At 43.9% G+C, this 19,263-nt stretch overlaps 2 protein-coding genes across 2 annotated transcripts in view; one reads left to right on the plus strand and one right to left on the minus strand.

Moving 5' to 3' along the window:
- Nucleotides 1-2,918, plus strand: part of FNDC5 (fibronectin type III domain containing 5) — a gene marked incomplete at its 5' end in the record, with an annotated part of 16,233 nt that extends 13,315 nt beyond the window's left edge. Inside the window, 2 exons of the mRNA XM_082494339.1 lie at nucleotides 1,752-1,885; nucleotides 2,718-2,918. Coding sequence (XP_082350465.1) covers nucleotides 1,752-1,885; nucleotides 2,718-2,759 — 176 coding nt within the window. The 3' untranslated portion in view covers nucleotides 2,760-2,918. The remainder of the gene's footprint in view (nucleotides 1-1,751; nucleotides 1,886-2,717) is intronic.
- Nucleotides 89-17,933, minus strand: S100PBP (S100P binding protein; the record flags this gene model as incomplete). The annotated part of the gene is made up of 4 exons (XM_082494338.1): nucleotides 89-107; nucleotides 15,578-15,682; nucleotides 16,410-16,507; nucleotides 16,728-17,933. 4 exons carry the CDS (start codon nucleotides 17,931-17,933, stop codon nucleotides 89-91), a joined length of 1,428 nt encoding a protein of 475 aa, XP_082350464.1.
- Between the last annotated feature and the right edge of the window lie 1,330 nt (nucleotides 17,934-19,263).

The following is a 19,263-nucleotide window of genomic DNA, read 5'->3' on the forward strand; positions in this document are numbered from 1 at the left end:
CGCCAGTTTACTCCAACAGAGGATTTGGCCCATTTATTCTAGATTCTGCTGAGGTGAGATACCTCCAGGGAGAGATATGAAGAGGAAATCATTCACTGATCTGAGATCTGTCACTAAAGAGGGGGATGGAGGGACTGACTGTGTCCTGTACAGTTCTGCGAGGTTTCTGACTTGTGAATCCAGGTGACACTGAATCAGATCCATGTATAATATTGTTTTTGCCCCAGAAAATCCTGAGTTTACCACATGTTATTTGCATTTCCAGAGACTGGACAGCAATTACTGCTAAAGATGATAACCAAATGAAAACCTAATCTAAATTTAAAAGGTTTCCAAAACCTCTAGTCCATGATATTTTCAGCATTTATGCCAAGTTTTAGTTGTGCACATTCAAATTTAAATGCCCTGCCAGTAAAAACCATCATGAATAATTACACGAAGCGACAGAACAACTGATTCATCTCCCACTGTATTATAATCTAAAACTCAGATCAGCATCGGAACAAAAGAATTCGCTAATACCACAATTTCCCTTCTAGACAGATGACTTACATTTAAAAAGGAAAGTGGGTGGGGGGAGAATCTCTCTACATCTAGTGGGTTCTTTACAAAGTCTCCATACACAAAAACCTCTTTCTTTCCAGCTCTTAATCTGGCCTGGCCATAACCTGAATGTATGACGATGTTTTAGCAAATGCGAACTGGACCTGGACTGTGCGCAGGGCTCTGAGCCGAGCCGAGCCCCAAGCTCTTGTGCTGTCTGTATTTCTGGTATTGTTCACAGCACTTTGCTTCTCTGTGCCTCAGTTTTACCATCGGAAATCGCAGAAGGTGTGACTGTGGCAGATGTTAACCTATTCTCCCAGGATCAGCCATTTGTTCACATACGCAAGAAAGAATTTGGACCACTGTTTATCAGTAACACCTGGGGGCAGCTGCCATAACAACACCTCACTTTATAAAGCAGTTTGTGATGATCTGGTGAAAGCTTTACATATGTTTTGCTATTAGGGGAGCTGGAATATTTTTCAGTAAGGGAGCAGCAGCATCTGCCTGGGTCTACTAAACCTCCGTGTTTGGAATCTGCAGGCAGAGAAGTTATTTGGTCAAAATGTCACATAAAAGGTTCCAAGAAAGACATTTGCAGTCGTCTTCTGTGTCATGGCTGCCCCTACTTTTCTCTTCATGTGCCTGCGTGTGTGGGAGGAAATTTCCACTGGCAGCATTTGCTGCCGTCACTGTTGCATATTTGCAGATGTTGTCCTGCTGCTCAGAAGGCCCTGCCTTATATCACATGCAGGCAGGTACAGTACCTGCCTCTCATCTGCCACCTCCAGCTCCTTCTCTTCACCCCAGAGGAGAAGGATCAGAGGACGCATATTCACTAAGCAGAAATTCCAGAAGCTCCTGTGTTTGCAAAGCAAAGATCCTATTTAACCAGACTGTTAGTGTTGATCGCTATCCAAATGTAGGGCTTAAAAGACTCGTCCCATTTAATGACAGGGAAGTTGCAATATAATTAATCTTCTGTTCTTCTATCTAGCTAGTTTAGCACGGAATTAGGCATCGAGAAGGAAACAGCCAGAGGGCTGACTAGCTGTGTTAGAAAATGATCCTTAGGAGCAATTGTGAATGCTGCTGAGATCTCCAGCAGAAGGCATAAAGCCGGCTGGCAAGCGAGGGATCTCTGATCTCTGCAGGCTCCAGGGGCTGAGCTCATTTGTGTGATCACTAATGCTTTTTCCTGTTAGGGGTGATCGCCCTGTTTTGCAGACAGTACGATATCATCAAAGATAATGAGCCAAATAACAGCAAGGAGAAAGTCAAGAGCGCCTCGGAGAACAGCACTCCTGAGCACCAGAGCGGAGGGCTCCTCCGCAGCAAGGTGAGATGCTGCTGGCACGCAGTGGGGGACGGGGCAAACAATCAACTTCCAGCTGGGCCTCAGCTAAATTACCCAAAAAGCAGCCTCTCTTAAAACATCCTCACTCCAGCCTCCCCCCTCCAGCTGCGATGCAGAAAGGAAACACCTCTTCACATCCACACATGCCAGTACCACAGCTTCGTTAGCGGTCTGAGCCTCCCAGATGCATCAGGACACCAGCACGTCACTCCCACCTCTGGATTAGCCTGCACATCCATCAGTAAAACAGATTTCAAGCCATATTACTGAGATATCCAAACATCTCTGGAAAAAAAATGCACTGAGCAACACTGCAGTCCCTGAGCTGCTCGGGTCCTTACCCCCACAGCAGCCCTTAGGCAGCATGTGGTAAAGGGGATATTATTCTTGCAATTAACTGAAAAGCTGATCAGCAGAAGTGTGGCTGGTGATACACATAATGTTAAAAGATATGCCATATCCATAACGTAAGCAGACTCAAGCCTATAATTTATACCAACTTATTTCAATTAATTTAACTTTCTTGTGTTTCTATTCACAATTTGCACTCTGGCACATCCCCACCACATCGCATTTACTTATTATTTGAAATAGTCCACTAATTCATGCTCATTCAGCAGCAGACAGTGACGAACCACGCAACCCTAAAGCCTCAACTCTGCCCCTTTTTCCTTATCCCGAGGGGATGGGAACAAGGACTTCTACAAAAACAAAAACTGACCAGCACACTGCACTCATCTTTGATGTGTTGGGTTTTTTCCTCTCTAGTGGTCCCTATACATCCTTTCTTCCTTTGTCTCCTCTTCTCTTCTAGTTCCCAAAAAACAAGCCCTCAGTGAATATCATTGAAGCGTGACAGCCTGCCATCTGATAGATGGACTCCATTCCTCACTCTCACTTTCTGCCTCTGAGCCTTGATGACTAGGGAGGTGAAATATTGTTGGAGCCATTTGGAAAGAGACCTAGTGATTGTCACTCGCTGGCATACACCTCCTTGTCTGCGTTCTGCGAAACATCTGGCCAGAAAGAAAAATCCTGCAAAGAACCCTGAAACCCAAACAATTAAGACGGAAAAGCACCAGTGAGACAGCTGCTGCCGGTGATCCTGTACTGGACTCATGAATCACCTGGGCTGGAGCAACTTCTCACGCACTCCTCTCCACCCTCACACTCCGTCTTCTGGAACAATTTTTCCTGTCTTTGGAAACGTACAAGGTTTTGTTGTATCTTTATTTTGTCTCACTGTCACTACATCTTGACAGTATTAAGGTGAGCTCAGGCATCAGTCACCGTCGCTCCTTTCCAAGCAAGAAAGGAGGAAAGCTCATCACAGACACGACTAGCAACCAGGTTTCGGCTGCTGTGTGCTCCCAGCTTGCTTTGTTCCATTGATGTGTGTTGTGTAACACGTCTTGCAGGTGGGTTTTTAAAACAAAGAAAAAGAAAAAAAGGCATATCCCAGTTTCCATTCCCATTGCGAGAACCTCCCTGGTTGTTCTCCAGTTAGGCTGCAGCACGTCTCCACCGTTGCTGTCTCTCCTATCTCGCACTGGTGCTCTTCAGCCCGGATAATCGGGGCACGCCAAACACTGAGGCACAGACCAACATGAGGGGACACCAGAAGCCGTTATTTAGCTTCCAGGATAATTTCAACCATTTTCATCATGGTATTTTCAGCTGGGCCTGTGTCTACCACCAGTGTGGTAAAAGGTCCAATAAAATGTAGCCAGTCAGCAAAAAAAGAAAAAAAAAGTAAAAAAAACTCATGATACCGGTTGCTATGCAAGGTCACCAGTGGCAATAGCTATTTATTGCGAAAGGCTCTTGCCTAAGGGACCTTTTTCTGAGGGCTTAAGTTCTTAAATTGCTTCTTTTAGTAGGGTTCCTGTGGGAAGGTCTGGTTCTCCTTACACGTCCTGTCTGCACTATTTTTGTGACGTTGTAATGCCAGGTATCTGCTGCAGGCAGTCCTCCATAAAAAGGATGACAACAAATGGAAAAGGGGTTGGGGTTCTCCTCTCTCTTATTAAGTGCTTAATGTTTGTAAGCTGACAGGATCCCTGGGATTGCTGGTGCTCTGGAAGCTGGTAGATGCAAGTCCATCACACGGAAAAGATTTACTCTTTGTAATGTGCCATGGGGTATCTGTATTTATTTAATTACTCCACAAGACCACTCCATATGCACTAGGGGATGAGGCAAGATCCTACTTGTTCCTTCAAATACCAAGACAGGTTGGCCTGAGTAGGGTTGGAATCTCGTTAGAACAAACCTGCGCTCAGATGAGCCTGGTTTAAAAGTCCCTGCAAAGAAACAGGCTGGCAGTAACCGAGTTCAGCCATCTCTCCTCTTCCACTGGCACCAGCCTTTCCGAAACAGTTGATCTGGGAGAAAGGCACGAGGAAGTCTGCTTGCAGATGTGTTGGTGAACAAGCAAGGACTTCCCTTGTGCCGGTTTCAGAAGGCAGGCCAACCCCAAAGGTCTCTTCAGTGGATCCTTTGCCAGAACATACTCCTCCATCACCAAGAGGGAGAGGTCAACACCTCTGATACAGACAGAGCAATAAACATTTTATAATGTACAATAAAAGATTAAAGGCATCTCTTGTGTCCTTGTAATGTCTGAATTCAGTAATATTCCATCTTTGTCTGCTTCGAGCAGAACGCGCGCAACAGGACATGGAGATTTTCTCTCTATTTCCCAGGGACTACCGCATAAAATGTTTTCTCAATGTCTGGGTGTCTCTGAACCAGAAAAATTCAGAGTTCAGTTGCGGTTGCGGGACGAGGGTTAAAAAAAAACCCGTTGCAACATAAATAGCACTATGGCCATACCTAGCAAGATTCTTCAGACATGCCTGTTATCTCCCAAGAAAGAAATGTCATTTGGAATCCATGCCCCTCTAAAGGGAGATTTAGGACAGATGGTACAGCATGTGCAAAACGATAAGGGAGATGCTCTCTCATAATCCTAGAGCAGACAGCCAAGCAGAAGCCCGCTAGTGAGGAAATTCAGCCCGGTAATTTGGCAGGTTTGGGGGCAGGGGGCTGCGTGTCTGTTTTTAAAGACAGTTGTCCCTGGGAATTCAGACCATATCCCCTTTTTTACAGTAACTGTTGTTGTTCCCTAGTGACAGGTTTAAACTATTTCTTTCCTAACAGAGGTGTGCTCACTCTTTGCTTGGTAGAAAAGAATTAAAATGTAAAGCATCAGTGATCACGCAGAGTTAAGTATTCACACCATAATGTGGCAGGAGGTAAAAGGGTTATCATTATGTTCAATAACTGCAGGCGTTAAAAGTAAGGTAATAACGCTATTAGTGAGAAGAAACAAATGTAGGCTGGCAGCAACTCAACTCATCAGAGAGGGACCCCAAGCTATCCAATTCAAGCGATTCTCTTAAAGGAAACGTTTTCAGCAGCTAGGAATGGAAGTGACGTAATAAGTTCACACTTTAGGAAAAGGTGTTTCCGATTATAAGAGAAAAAAGTTACTTAAGATCCTACTTTTCTGAGCATCATAACCATCAAAGCTTTAACTGCTCTTTCAGTATCAACTTCCAGTGTAACCCATGAGAGTCAGAAACCAGTAAGGCTCTGGGCCTGTGAGACTTTGAGCCTAAGCCCATCTTTAGAAGAGATGCCTCATTCTCGTCAACAGCTGCTAAAAGATACTCCTGAGGTATTTTACAGTCAATAAATGGAAGAGATCAAGAAAAAAAATGCACAAGACAGTGCTGAGAAAAGTCATGTTGGGCCACAGAAGAACATACCCTAAAGGCCACCCACATTTCCCGACACGTTGTCGCCTGACTGCTGGTTTTGACTGGTTGTTGGAAGCCAGAGCTAGGAAAGGGAGGATTCAATGAATACTAAAAAGCAGCAAGTGGGAGCGAGCTGGCGTGACAGGGATCCCAGAGAGCCCTGCGAGAACCGGTGCCCGCTGATCTCAAAAGCAAAGGAAAGCAGCCCTCCAACCGGCTCTGCCGACGCCGTGCAGCCCCCGACGACTAATCCCGTTGATTTCCAAAGCTCAGCTGAGCAGAGACTATGGGCACAATAAGGAGCAAGAAGCTGAAAACAGAACCCTTTGCCAACATACGCAGTGCGTGTTTCAAGTTAAGCACCACTTGCCTTCATCCTTTCAAGCACTGTAATATTATGCCTACAAGTACAATTTAGCCAATATATTCCTCCCCCACGAGTTTAGTAAAATGGAGCCGCAGGAGGCGGTGTGGAGCAAACAATCCTGCACAGCATGTCCTTCCAATTCACAACACACAGCGCCATACACTTCTCACCACCTCCCTCCGTACAACAAGCAGCAACACAAGCTCTGTTCTCTGTCTCCTCGGAGGAAAATGAGAACATTAGGCATTTTATTCCCTGACAGTTCAATAGCATCAGAGGAGGAAACACCTACACGACAGAAAGTGTTAGTATAATCTCAGCTGGTAATGACTTTCTGGAGGAGATGTAAATGGAGAGGAACAGACTGCTAATGCCAGTATTTGCCAAAGACATTAAAGGTTACATCACTCAAAAGCGTATGTCACAGCTGCACATCCATTTTGCTGATAAAAATATGGCAATTCATTGACTGAGTAGTCAGACTTCACTTCCCAAGGAGAGAGTTGAAGATTATACCATATGTTATACCAAATGTAATTTCCCCAGATTTGCAGAAAAGCTTCCTAACAACATGTAATGAGCTATTACTGGCTAGTCTGGAGGCACAAGTCTAGCTGACCAAATTCAATCAGCTTTCTAGCATTTGTTAAAAAGCTGTATGATCAACACGCTTGTTATGCTAAAATATCATCTGTTTCCTCCACAAATCTGGTGTCTATTAAATCGTCTGATGACCTTATAGATTAAAATGATTATGCTCCTACTTGTCAGTGCTTTAGCCCACACGTCTCGAGGAAAGCGAGCTGGATTCTCTTTCAGCTCATGCATCAGCATCAATTTTGTTTAACTAAGTTCCAAATGAAGAATCTTTATTATTAGCGACAGAGCCAGGAAAGACACAGCTTGAATTTTAGATCCCAGATGGAGACAGCAAAGTTGGCAGCCAGAAAAGCCATCTTTTTGCTTGCAATCTGAACACATTGGATGCAGAGTCATTGAGTGGCAATAATGACATAGCCCCACGATGCCATTTGACACTTTCCAACACATCGCTGTCCTTTTTAACTGACAAAAAAATCCCACACTTAGTGCCACCAACTGCTATATATAACCTATTTATGCCATCCAGACCTGTTTCGCAGAGGATGCAACCAGCATAGTACTAGACATCCTCTCAAATCAAAGGAAGAATATTATCAGCTTCCAATACTGTTTTACGTTTCAGGACATGATTTCTTCCTCCAATTCAGAATTACCTTACAGGACAAAAGTAGGGAAGAGTTGGTTACCTTTTGAGAGGGCGGCAGAAAAAGCCACGCAGTAATTTAATTTCAGCCTCATTGTTTTCTAGCTGCTGTTGTTAGAGTGCAATACACTGATGAATGTTCTTAAATTTTTAATTGTAAGACATTTCATCACAGAGCTCATGCAGGGCTTGCGCAAAACAGTCTCTACCGGTCTTATCCGATCTTGATGGATTCTACTACAGCAAAAATCATACACAGAGCCCTTGGCTGCACTCAACCAGCAAACATGCAGAATGTCCTTCCACAAAGGCTTAATACGCAATCCCTCCCTCCCCTTGAAGTATCTCTACCGTTCAGCATTTATGAATCACAGTTGCAATGTCAAAGAATGAAATCTTCAGCAATAAGGCCGCACGGAAGCCTAAAGCCGTTACAAAGTGCAGAGCTGCTCCATGGCAGTGTTCGTTCACGTGAGAGATTTACATTCACAAAGACCACAAAACACACGTTCGGGAGGAGGCACTCGCTTCTGCCTGAGGTCCTCCAGCACAGGGAAGCTGGTCTTAGACACAGCACACGTCCAGACACCATCACCTTGCTGTCATGGTAAGGTGCTGCCTGTTCAGAATAATTTCATTTTCTCAGCATGGCTGAACTGGCAGCAGAATGCTGGCTTTAAGAGAAGGCTAATACAAATAACATCCTGACTGCTACGCATTGCTTAATAATAATCTCATAAAGAGATATATAACAAAATCAAGACAGCTAGCATGGAAATCTCTGAACGCATAAAAGGCAACACCTCAGCATGCACAGCAAAGGGAGCAGATTGCCTGTGGTCTTCCTAACGCTCTGTTCCTGCTCTCTTATATCACTGCCGATCAACAGCGACCATTGATCACTGGTTGAGACAGAGCTTTGCTGTTCCAGCAGTATGCGACTGCAACAGCTGCCGCCAGGCCTGCGTTACTTCGAGACCTTCAAAGAGCCAGTCTGTTAGCAGTGTAATATCAGATAAACCCTCCAGCAGGCAAGCTAGTCTGCTTTTGCAAGGGGAGGGGGGGAATAGGCTCTGCAGTCAGACTCCTGCTGTCCCTTTTGCCTTCTCAAAATGCCTGGAACAAGGAGATTTGAAGCAAATCTTCTTCCTTCCTTTATTATGTGTGTTAGGAGAAGTGGACTTTACAGATATGACAACGAACTGGACAGCACATGAAACTGCCCTCAGGACCACAAGTAAACCATTCCCTTTTCAGAGAAGTCTCTTCAATTTAATATATGGGATTCACTGTTTTAAAAGACATCAGCCACCGCATGCTAATAACCCCCGCACTACCCAATCAATGTCTGCCAAGGGATGTTACCTTCTCCTTCTATGCAAGGCTCTCTGCGAGCAAAATTTACAGTGGTAAAAGTCACATGAGAGGCCACGCTGGCATTAAGAACATGTTATTAACTGGATAAGATCAGTTACTGGCACAAAGCCCTAACGCCAGGCACGCACCAGCCAGGCCTGTACAACCCACCAGAAAAAAAAGACATCCCTGCTGTATATGGATTACTTCGTTAATGGAGGCAGTATTATCTAGGAGTTAGTGCAGTCAGGCAATACCAGGCTCCCTTCCAAGCTTCACTGCTTATCCTTTGGACAAATTACTTTGATTCTCTGTGCCTCAGTCACTGCACATCTAGGACAGTGACAAACTTCGCCCGCTTTATAAAGCCACTTCGTCCTGTCCTGTTCTGGATTTGAAAGGTGCTACAGAAAAGCAAAATAATAAAAATACATGAATCACAACATTGAAAAACATTACCGCTGTGCCTAAATTTTATTTCTTTAAAATAACAGTAGCCAAAAGTGCCATCACAAAAAATCAAATTATTATTATAAAAATATAGTACAATTTCCTCCATGAATAAACCTAATTTGCTCTCTGAAATCCACCTATAAATGCCTAAAGAGTTCATAAGGCCTGTGCAGGCCCTGCTAGCACCCCTGGGAAGAGCATTTTGCAGAAGATCAACCCATCTCTGTTTTACAAAGCCTCCAAAATCATCTGGAGTTTCTATGCTCTGTTAGGGAAGGAGACGGAGGCAGCACAGAGGGTCGCCCTCTTTGGGACACTCCAGAAAGCAGGCAAGTGAAAGGGGAGAGCCCCACAATAACACAACAGAAAAACAGGTGCAAAAATTTTATAAACTGAAGTGCAAATCACATGAAACATTTTTACAAGAAAAGTTACAAATGAAACCACAAGCAAAAACAATCAAAGGAGGCAGCAAACTCTTCAGGGACAGAAAGAACAACAGAACAAGACAAGACATATCCAAATCGGGTAAATCAACAGCTGCTCTTGAGTTTACAGTAAACAGACACAACTTTGTCTTTGCCAAATGGAGGGGGACAGCAGCCACAAGCTGTTTTTTACAATTTAAAACCTTAATGTTATTCAAAGGGAGCCCAATCATTGTAGGAGATTTAATACCAAGGTTTAGGTCCAAGCTTTAAAGAAAAGTTTTTCCACTTCAAAGCACATTTTCCAGATCCCATCATTGAAATATTACATCCTCACATCCAACATGCAATCTTGCTTCTTGAACACCAACTACATTTGTTACCTACCCTGTGAGGAGGTTGTTTTCAGTTCAAAGGATAACAAAACATGATGCAAAACATAGAAGTTACCTACACAAAACCAGATCCCATTTAAATTGCACTTCAAAACCAGTTCCAAATGTTTCTAAAACATAGAAACTTCCATTGGCCTAATTTAAAACAGATCACAAAACAACTTAGGAAAACACAAACCAGTCAAAACCACAACAATTAAGAACAACTCTAAATGCAGAATAAGACCCAGCACACTCTCTCGGCAGCAAACTCAGACATTCGAAAATGCTGTCACAGGGCTACGTTGGAAGGGGTCAGGGATGCTCTGGAAATGGTGGTGTTTGGCCAAGTTCTTGCTCACCCACTGTGTGAGGCTGTACTTTTGGGTAGGTTTCTTGTTGTACCTTGGGTAATTTCTGCAAAAGGAAGTAAATAGTTAAAACAAACGCAAGAGGAGCATATGCATGAGAGGTTCAAACAGCATCTCTGAAAACACCTTCCCCATTCTTTGGGGCTTGCAGCTGGTACCTAATTTTCTTGTTACGAAGTTTTAAAAGGGAAACCACATTCTAAGGCTGCACCTTGGTAAGTAGCAACATGGAAGTTTAAAGACTGTCCTTTCAGGAACACTGCCTCGTGCTTTATCACCTCTTTGCAAAGGTCTTTCTCCCTGGCCCAGCAGAGAAGCTGAGGTCTCCACTACACAGCAGTTTAAACAAGAGGTAAATTTTCCTCACAAAGTGCTGTACACACGTTAAATACTCTCATTTGCTACATCTAAGCACGTTCTGAAATAAGAAGACAAAACCTCATAAACTTTAAGCAGCCTTATAGAAAAAACAAATTACATTTCAATGAGCTTGGTTATCTCCAGGCCTCAGAGTGGTACAAGGCTTTTCCACATCATTAGAGCCTGCTTTGCCCCTTCCGCATTTTGAAAAAATCCAACTCTGCTGTCTTATTTTTTTCTTATTTGTGCACAGGCATCAGCATAACTAAGGAAATAGCATTTAGAAACTGCAGATCCATCTGAACAAACAACCGCAAGGGTCACTCCTGCAAAAACACTATCAAAACAGTTGGTTTGGAGAAGGAGCATCTGGCTGTCGCATTCACAACACAGAGTTTCATTTCTACAGCAGTTGCTCAGCAAGAGCAGCCAGTGACCAGACAGGTCTCAAGCCAGCAAAGGACCTTGTTCCTACCAGCAGCTGGGGAGAGATACCTGTGTTTACACTCAACATGTATTTATCTTAAAGTTTAAAAAAGCTACGTTGCGACTGGATCATACGGGCTGCACCCCAGAGGTCTAAGTCGGGGTTACATGGGTAACAGAGCACCAAACTTTTAGTCCTTACTCAAGCACTCCATTACTACTGATCTTACAGCCAGTGCTACCTGTGTACCCAGAATAAGCCCCTCTATTCAAACGCACAGATCTGAAGGCCTCGCATAGCGAATCCTTGGCAAGAGATGGTTCAGAACACAAAAATCCTTGAATTGGTGTCACAAAATACTAAACAACTTCAACCTTGTTGTAGTGTTTGCCTTTTTGCTCGCTCAGAATAGGTACTACAGCTCAGTGAAAGGCAACTTCCTTGGAATACTGCCCTTGCTGAAGTCCTCTGTTTCAAGGTGCTCTCAGTACAGAACAGCGTGTGTCCTTGCCCAGTCCAAACTCAAAGGTTTTTCCATCCTGGCACTGCAGTCATGTGATTTATGTGAATCACGGTTCTGCGTAACACTTCCTTTCCAGGGAACAGAGCGTCTCTTGAGCAAATCCAGGTCTCCTTCATAAACTGCAGTATCAGCTTTTATTTACCCAAAAGAACAACTTCTTGTCAAAAAAAAAGGTACTTCCAGAAGAGATTTCAAAAGCGTTCTTCAAAAATCCCTGTTTTCAGGCTGCATTGTTTAGGAAGAAGGGAGGCACTCCAGGACAGCTAACAAAAGGCAAACACTCACTGTCACACAACAGTTCATCTTGTCTACAATAAACTGGTGCAAGACATGCGTGTGACTAGAAGAAATCATAACTTTTCACAAATTCTCTGCCTTCCTATATCAAGTCCCCCTCCTCGGCCGTTCTGATTCACAGTCAAAATGGGTCACAGAAACAGGGCGGGCATTTCCTACTATCAGGGGTGCACCCTTCACCCCCTGACCTAAGGGAAGACAAAAAGTTGTGCAAGCTACCACTCATAAGAGATTTGAGCTCCTCTGCAAAAGGCAAAGCCGCAGGACCAAACTAACACCACTGAGTATTTGGAGAAACCTATTATCACAGCACCTCACATAACTATCTAACCCAAGACTCAGAGTAAGATTCCTTATGGCCATTACACGAGGAAAGGGGACAATGACACCCTAGATAAAGCCGGGGAAGAGAACTTACAACATTTTGATTTCCTTCTGCTCAGGCAGGTCCATGCCTCATCCTTCCACCACAGTTGAGACCAAACTACAGATTTAGGATGAGATTTTCAGGCAAGTTCTGCTCTCATTTAGAGACCAGGAGCTCTGATTATCTCAGCAAAAGCACCTGCAAACCGAAGCCATGTGGTTTGCCACTAGAGAAGCCCCTGGACCAGCCGTGCAGACTAGGGAGTACCACGCTCTGCTAAGAACAGCTAACTCCTCCCACCACTCCCCTCGCAGTAAGCCTCCTTGCAATCTGCTTTATCAGCTCCTACCCCATCCCCTACTCCAAACCCCATCTCACATCCCTCTTGAAATTTAGGGTTTGTAGGTGGATTTCATTTGCTTTGAAGTGAAGTCTCCCTCCTAGGCTCAGCCATAAATGTAATTCCTCCTTTATGTCAGCACAGCCCAAGTCCCATACCTTCCCTGCATGCTTTCCATTCAAGTAAAATGAGTTTGGGCAGGTAAGAACTGTTTCAAGATTAAAGTCTTTTCCTCAGCCAGCTCAGTACCAATCAACAGACCAGACTCTTTCAAGGCAGAGTCTGCTAGTGCGGCGTTCTTTTGTATTTCACAGATTTGTTTCTCCATTTGTTCCTTTACACTATTCTCCCTTTCCATCATGTTAAACCTGGTGGGTCTGCTTTTTAAAGATACTGATCTTTTTTATTACAGTAAGACCAGATGGTCTGTGACTCTTTATAAGGTATTTCCTCCTCCTCCTCCTCTATCTTTGATTCAAGAGGGATCTGAGAAAATAATTTATCAGGTTTCTCCCAGGTTGTAGGAAGTTTGATAAAACTGCTAAGCATCAGAAACCTCTACCAAACAAACCAAGCCTCAAGGAGAACTCCAGGTGGAGTCCTGCTAGCAGAAGCACTCAAGAGAAAGCAGTGGTTGGAGGTCAGACGGAAGCTAGCTTAGCTTCCCAGGTACCTGGGGGTGCATGACTCTGCCGAGAGTGATCCTGCTCCAAATAACATGAGAATACTTGTCTGAGCAGCAGGTGGTGCAAGCACCATCCCATATGCACAACTGCAATGTTAATGACCTGTGAAAGCAGATCTCCTGAAGTACAGATGTTTGGGTGGAAACCAAGAGAAAGCTATGTTTAGAGAGGGAAATGCTTTTCCTGTTAAGTTTGTCCTTCCCCTACCCATTTAAAAACAGGCCTAGCCAGCTACGGACATTGCTGAGGACAAGACTAAGCAACAGAGCGCTAACACTCAGTGCCAAGAGTCACAGTTATAAAAGTAAGAGCCTCATTACTTCTGTAGGCTGATACAGAACCAACCAGAATTGCCGAGGAGGATCTCATCAAGAAGGATATGATTCTATTTACTGCTGCATAAAGGGCAATAATGAAGTGTGAATGCTAACAAACGGTCAGCTGGCAGAAATCTTTTGTGGTCAATTATCAGTTTGAGCCACCCATTTCCAAGCAGATGTTCAAATCACATCTCATTTATACATCTGCTACAACGCATCCTCAGCAGCATTTAGATTCCTGTGGGAAGCTGCACATAAATTTATCTGAATAGACTGAATATCCTCTAGAAACTAGAATGAGAGAAAGCAGAGAATGAGAGACCCAGAACTATGGGTTCTCCAACTCACTCTCTCCCAACTCACTTGAGATGGCTAGATGTGAAAAGTTTACTCAGAATACAGAAGAATTTCTTCCAACTACTCAATGTTCAAAGACTGCACATGTGGTAGCCTGTGCAACTTTTAGCACGCAATCACACAACATGGATATAAGAAAGCTGTATTTATAGAGAACCTGCAAGTGCAAGGTACCACGTAGATATGTGAAAAGACAAAGCCTCTGCTCTAGCCAGTCTGTAATTCACTCAGACAACACATAAGAAAGGAACAAGAGACAGGATACAAGGAAGAGCAGACAGATTATGTAGAAGAGAGAATAGCAAAGTCAAACACCACCGTAAAACAAACGCCAGGAGATTTGCAATACAAAACAGAGCTAAAGATTTGCAGCAGCAACATATTAGTTACTGCTTCCCAAAGGGAATTCCCTTGCTGGTTCTGAAACCCGCTAATTTTCCTTTAGGAGTTTCTTGGGATCATTCTGCATTTTTGCATCTCCTACGCAAATGATACATGAGACAGTGCTGCAGATCCAGGTGTACAGAAGTACCATACAGGGTCAAAGTCAGCCCACTGAGAAGGTTTTTCTGAGACAACTGGGAAAGCCCACACTGTCTGTCGGGCTGAATTCCAAGCCTACAGCTATTCGGAATAAGAGAGGTTTGCACTAATAAGAAAATCAAATTGTGTGCATCACAATGTTCTTCCCCAGCAAAACAGATTTCTATTTCACTCACCAGCCTTGTTCATTTGGAACTCCTGCCTGATTTTCTGTGACTCAGAACATACGTCTTGCATTTTTAATTTGAAAGGAAGAGAAAACAGACCATTTTAGCTTTCCTTGTATAGTCCCCTCTGCATTACTTATGCTGTATTCATACACTGGAAAGCAGCCCCGTGGCTATGCAGCTGTTCGTGCTGCCCAGATAAGTGCAGGCTCCATGCAATGAGCCACAAAACTGTCAGTTTCTTATAACTCTCAAGAAATGACAATTATTGCACCCATGAACACTCAGAATAACCACAGTGGGAAGCCACCCCTGTAAGCTACCAGAACACTCTTTGCCTTTCAGAACATCCCAGTTCTACCCGTCAACCCATCAGATACTGCTCTTCAGCTGATATCCATACCTGCTCTTTACAGACATCTTCCTTTAAACCTCCACAGTTGACAGCTCTTGGATGACACCGTTGAGAGAGGTAATGTGTGTAGAAGGCGTCAATAGTAAATCCAAATCTCAGCACTTAAGCTAAAGATTCCCTGACTCTGGGTTCATAATTGTGAACTGACAAGAACAAGTTACCTCTCAACACAACAAGCCAGAGCTCAGCTCTGCTCTTCCCAGGTAACACGGGCATGTTTCAGGGGCATCCCTGATTTACTGCAGCAAGCCCCCAGTATAATGTTTCCCAGGTATCCCAAATTCTGAAACTCATCTGAACCAGTCCTGGAACAAGACTGCTTGCTGCACAGGAACTCTGTGCATGGTAGTGCTAGCAAGTGTAGCAGGCACTTTTTATTTCCCTCTGAAGAACAAGTACGCTCAAAACATCAAAGAATACAAGTTGAGCAAGCCAGGCCTCCCGCTAGGGTATCAATCCTCAGCTCTGCCCTCACCACCAGTACAGCCTTACCCCATCCCATCCGGGGGTTACCTGCTGTAGAAGCTAGTGTCTTCTTCATATGGACATTCACACTCTGGATATAAATGTTTCTTTTGCTCAAGCTCCACTTCTGAAACGCATGTCTGTTGTTCCAGGCTTTAAAATAAAATAAATTGTCAAATTAGGTTACAGATGACAGAGGGGACAAAGTGTCCTGCAGAACTATTAGGGCCATGAACTTCTTGTGGTACTTTTCTATGATTACAAAAATAAATGTGTTTATTCGAATAAAGCTGCAAAGATAACATACTGAGAGCAATGCAGGAGCGAGTGTCAGCTGAGTAAACCACCAAGTCACTGGCCTGATTAACGAGCCAGGAACCGGCAGCGAGCCCTCAAAAGCAGCAGATTTTTTCATGTTACTCAAGGCCACACTGGGAACCGCAACACGCAGAACATCTGAGTGCCGCAGGTCTGCAGCAGCCACAGGGAAGAACCACCGAACTGACAACTCCAGGCCCAGCAGCACTGGAGAGCAGAAGACAACCATCCCTGCGCAGCGCCCGGAGCTGCTCTGCTGCTGCCATCTGCCGGAAACCACTCCAGCAGAGCGGTCACCGAGCCAAGCCTGCAAAAATATCTCCTCGTCTGCCCTGCAGACCACTGTCCAGGACTGCCTTAGTAACCTTCTTTCCCATTTGGACCAGTCCTATATTCTTCCCCCTCATACAGTATCTCACAGGGTAAAATATTAAGTACTTTTCCCACTATTTCAGTGCACCATAAGAAAAAAAAATAAAGAGAAAACCAGCAGCATACGACCGGACAAACTGGTTTGGGAAACTGCTGGGACATTTTTCATCAGAAGCTCCTAAGAAACTACCTTTCCTCCTCCTCCTGTGGCACAGGAATAAATTTGCCAGGCTTCTTCCCACTGCTTGTCTCCTCCTGCCCAATTTGGCCTACAGGTGTATCACTTAACTAGAAAGAGAAGGAAAAGGGGGATTAATACCTAACAAAAAATCATTCCATGTAAGTCTTGTTTATGCACTTATATAAAAATCACACTTTGCTCCGCTTGAAAACCTCCCCTTACTGTGTAAAAATGCACACTTGTGTGCATAGGACGTTACCGCAAGTACCAATCAAAAGGAATGGAATTAAAAACATTTTAGTTACAAGAATTAAGATGTGTGTTTACTTTAATGCTGTTTGATGGGTGTTCAACTGCTGAAGATTCCTGCCACCCATCATCCTCTGGAGAGTCTAATTTCCTTGAAAAACTGCTCTTTGTTGCTTTGGAAAGTTCTTGGTTTCTGGACCCAGAAGATGGCATGGGACACCTTAGTAACACAGGGGCTGAACTCTCATCAGTTGTACTCTGGCCACAGGTGAGGTGAGAAGACGGCATGGAGATTTCCACATGATCACCACAGAAGTTCGACACATCTCTGCTTGCAAAGGGAGTCTTTCCCAGGCAACCCCCACCCAGGCTTTGCCGGCCATTAGATGTTGGCCCCTCCAAGGATTCTTCGAGAACACAACTACTAGCAGTATTATCATACCCTAGGCAATCGTTTATGATTGCTTCTAAAGCTTCTCTTTCAGCTTCCTCCAAACAATTGTCCTCCAGAGGCTCATCTACATATTCAGCATCGATTGGGCTAAGACTCAGAAGCTCCTGAATGTCAAGGTCAAACAACATGCGAGTTACTTGGGCTGACTGCAGATGGTTTTCATCCAAACTAACACTTTCATCCGAAAGGCTAGGATAACATTCAGAACCAGGTGAAGAACACTTTCTGGACAGAGGTTTGTTTGGTGTCTCTGTGATCTCTGAGGCTTTGCTTGCATCTTTGCTGATGACTGATGCCCCAGAGCAGCTGCTGCTCTCGTCCTTTTCACTCTCTCCATTTACATTTTGGCTCAGACTGCTTTTTCTAGTTAGGTACCTCTCAGATTCCACGCGATCATCTGCCAAGATTTCCTGGATCTCTTCCTCAGTGTAATTGAAAGGAGAATTCCCTTCTTCACTGTCTGACAGTTCCAACAAGGAGTCATCTGGCTCACTATCATCAAAACATCTGGTTGTATCTAGAGAAATGGCTACATCATCGTATTTTGACGCAAAAGAACCGGCATCGAGGTCGTCATGGCCAGTATCATCCAGAAAATGAGAAGATCCTTGAAAGCAGGCAGAATCTGGGGAACAGAGCAGCAGTTTCTTTGATGGATCTGGAGTGCTACAGTGATGACTCAACATACAAGATTTCTTAGCTGACTGCAGGGCCTCAACCTGCTCTGCGGAATCCAACTGCCTTTTGGCCCTGGGAACTGTATTATGAACAGTAGGTTTAAATTCATCGCAAAGACACAGCTCAAAGGCGTGAGGGGAACGGTCATCCATGTTGCTGTCAGTTCCTGGATCTCAGTGACCCCGTGCCTTCTGCTTACAGCTCTAGAAGCCTGTTCTGAAGTTCATCCAACCCTGGTGCCCTTTGATCAGCCCTTTCAGAAAAGGAATCAGCAAGAGTCAGCTCCAACCTGCCAGCAAAATACAACACCTTAAATAAAAGAAACTCAGCTGTTTTTCCAAAGCTGCAGTAATATAACAGGGAAGGCAAAAACACTAGCTAAGGCGCAGCTGGCACAATGATTTTAACTCCCTGATCTTACCTCTATTCCTGACCATTTTAGGTCATATAACATGTAGCAACAACCAGACCCTCATGCTGAGAGTGTTCTCAGGTTGTTTGGCTTTATCAAACAGGACTAATACAAGCCCAAATCATCACCACAGTCTGTACCATCTCCTCCAAAGCAGCTGTAAATCAGTCACTCTAACACTCTTACATTCTTTACGACCTTACATTTAAAGTACAGAGCACACTTTAGGTATTAAATAAAGCCTCACAGACACCCCCCATCTTCCAACCCCCATCTCTGTCCTTCAAAGATACTAAACAAATAAAAAGTCTTTTTTGGGTTAGGAAAAACTGAGTAACGGAAGAGTAACTCTGTCAGGGAGCTAAGAGGACATTCAGCAGGTATTAGTCACTAACACACTCATACAAAACACGTATTATAATGAAAGATCGGAAGATAAAAAAACCTTCCCATAAAATTCAATAGTTTAAAAGTATTCACAAACAAAACCTTTTTTCCTCTTAGTGAGGACCCAAACTAACATGAAACTTTTGAATTGAAAGCCCTGCTTTGACTCTCACCCAGCGGGAGAATCTGGACTAAGGAACGGTATTTCCTGTCCTCTTTGACCAACGGATTTAAAGGAATACCTTTTGTCTTTCTGTAACTTTGATTATTCATGGCTTTCAAAAAGAGGGGATTACCTAATCCAGGAATAAAACCCAGTTCTGCTGCTTCCTCTTGTCATTCTGTCCAAATAATAAAAAATGGCACTTTCAGCATAATGCTGAAACCATACTGGAGAGAGAAAATACCTCGGGAATCACCTACATACATACAAAACCTATACAAGAACATACAGAGTCACAGGCAGTCCTTGCTAGATAGTACTTGCCTGGAGTTCTGCAATTTAGCTACAAGTGTTTAAGTGCTTCAAAGAGAAACAAAAGGCAAATAAAAACAAATTAAATGCGGATTTAGTCCTACAGAGTGTAGCAGTCTGATAATCTAGCTCCTAGCTAATAAGGACTTTAAACAGAACCAAACATTTCAAGTCTTTTTGCTGGAACTGGCTTACAAAAAGGATATTT

Source organism: Vanellus vanellus (genome assembly GCF_965231255.1).
Source record: "Vanellus vanellus genome assembly, chromosome: 22".
Classification (NCBI taxonomy): domain Eukaryota; kingdom Metazoa; phylum Chordata; class Aves; order Charadriiformes; family Charadriidae; genus Vanellus; species Vanellus vanellus.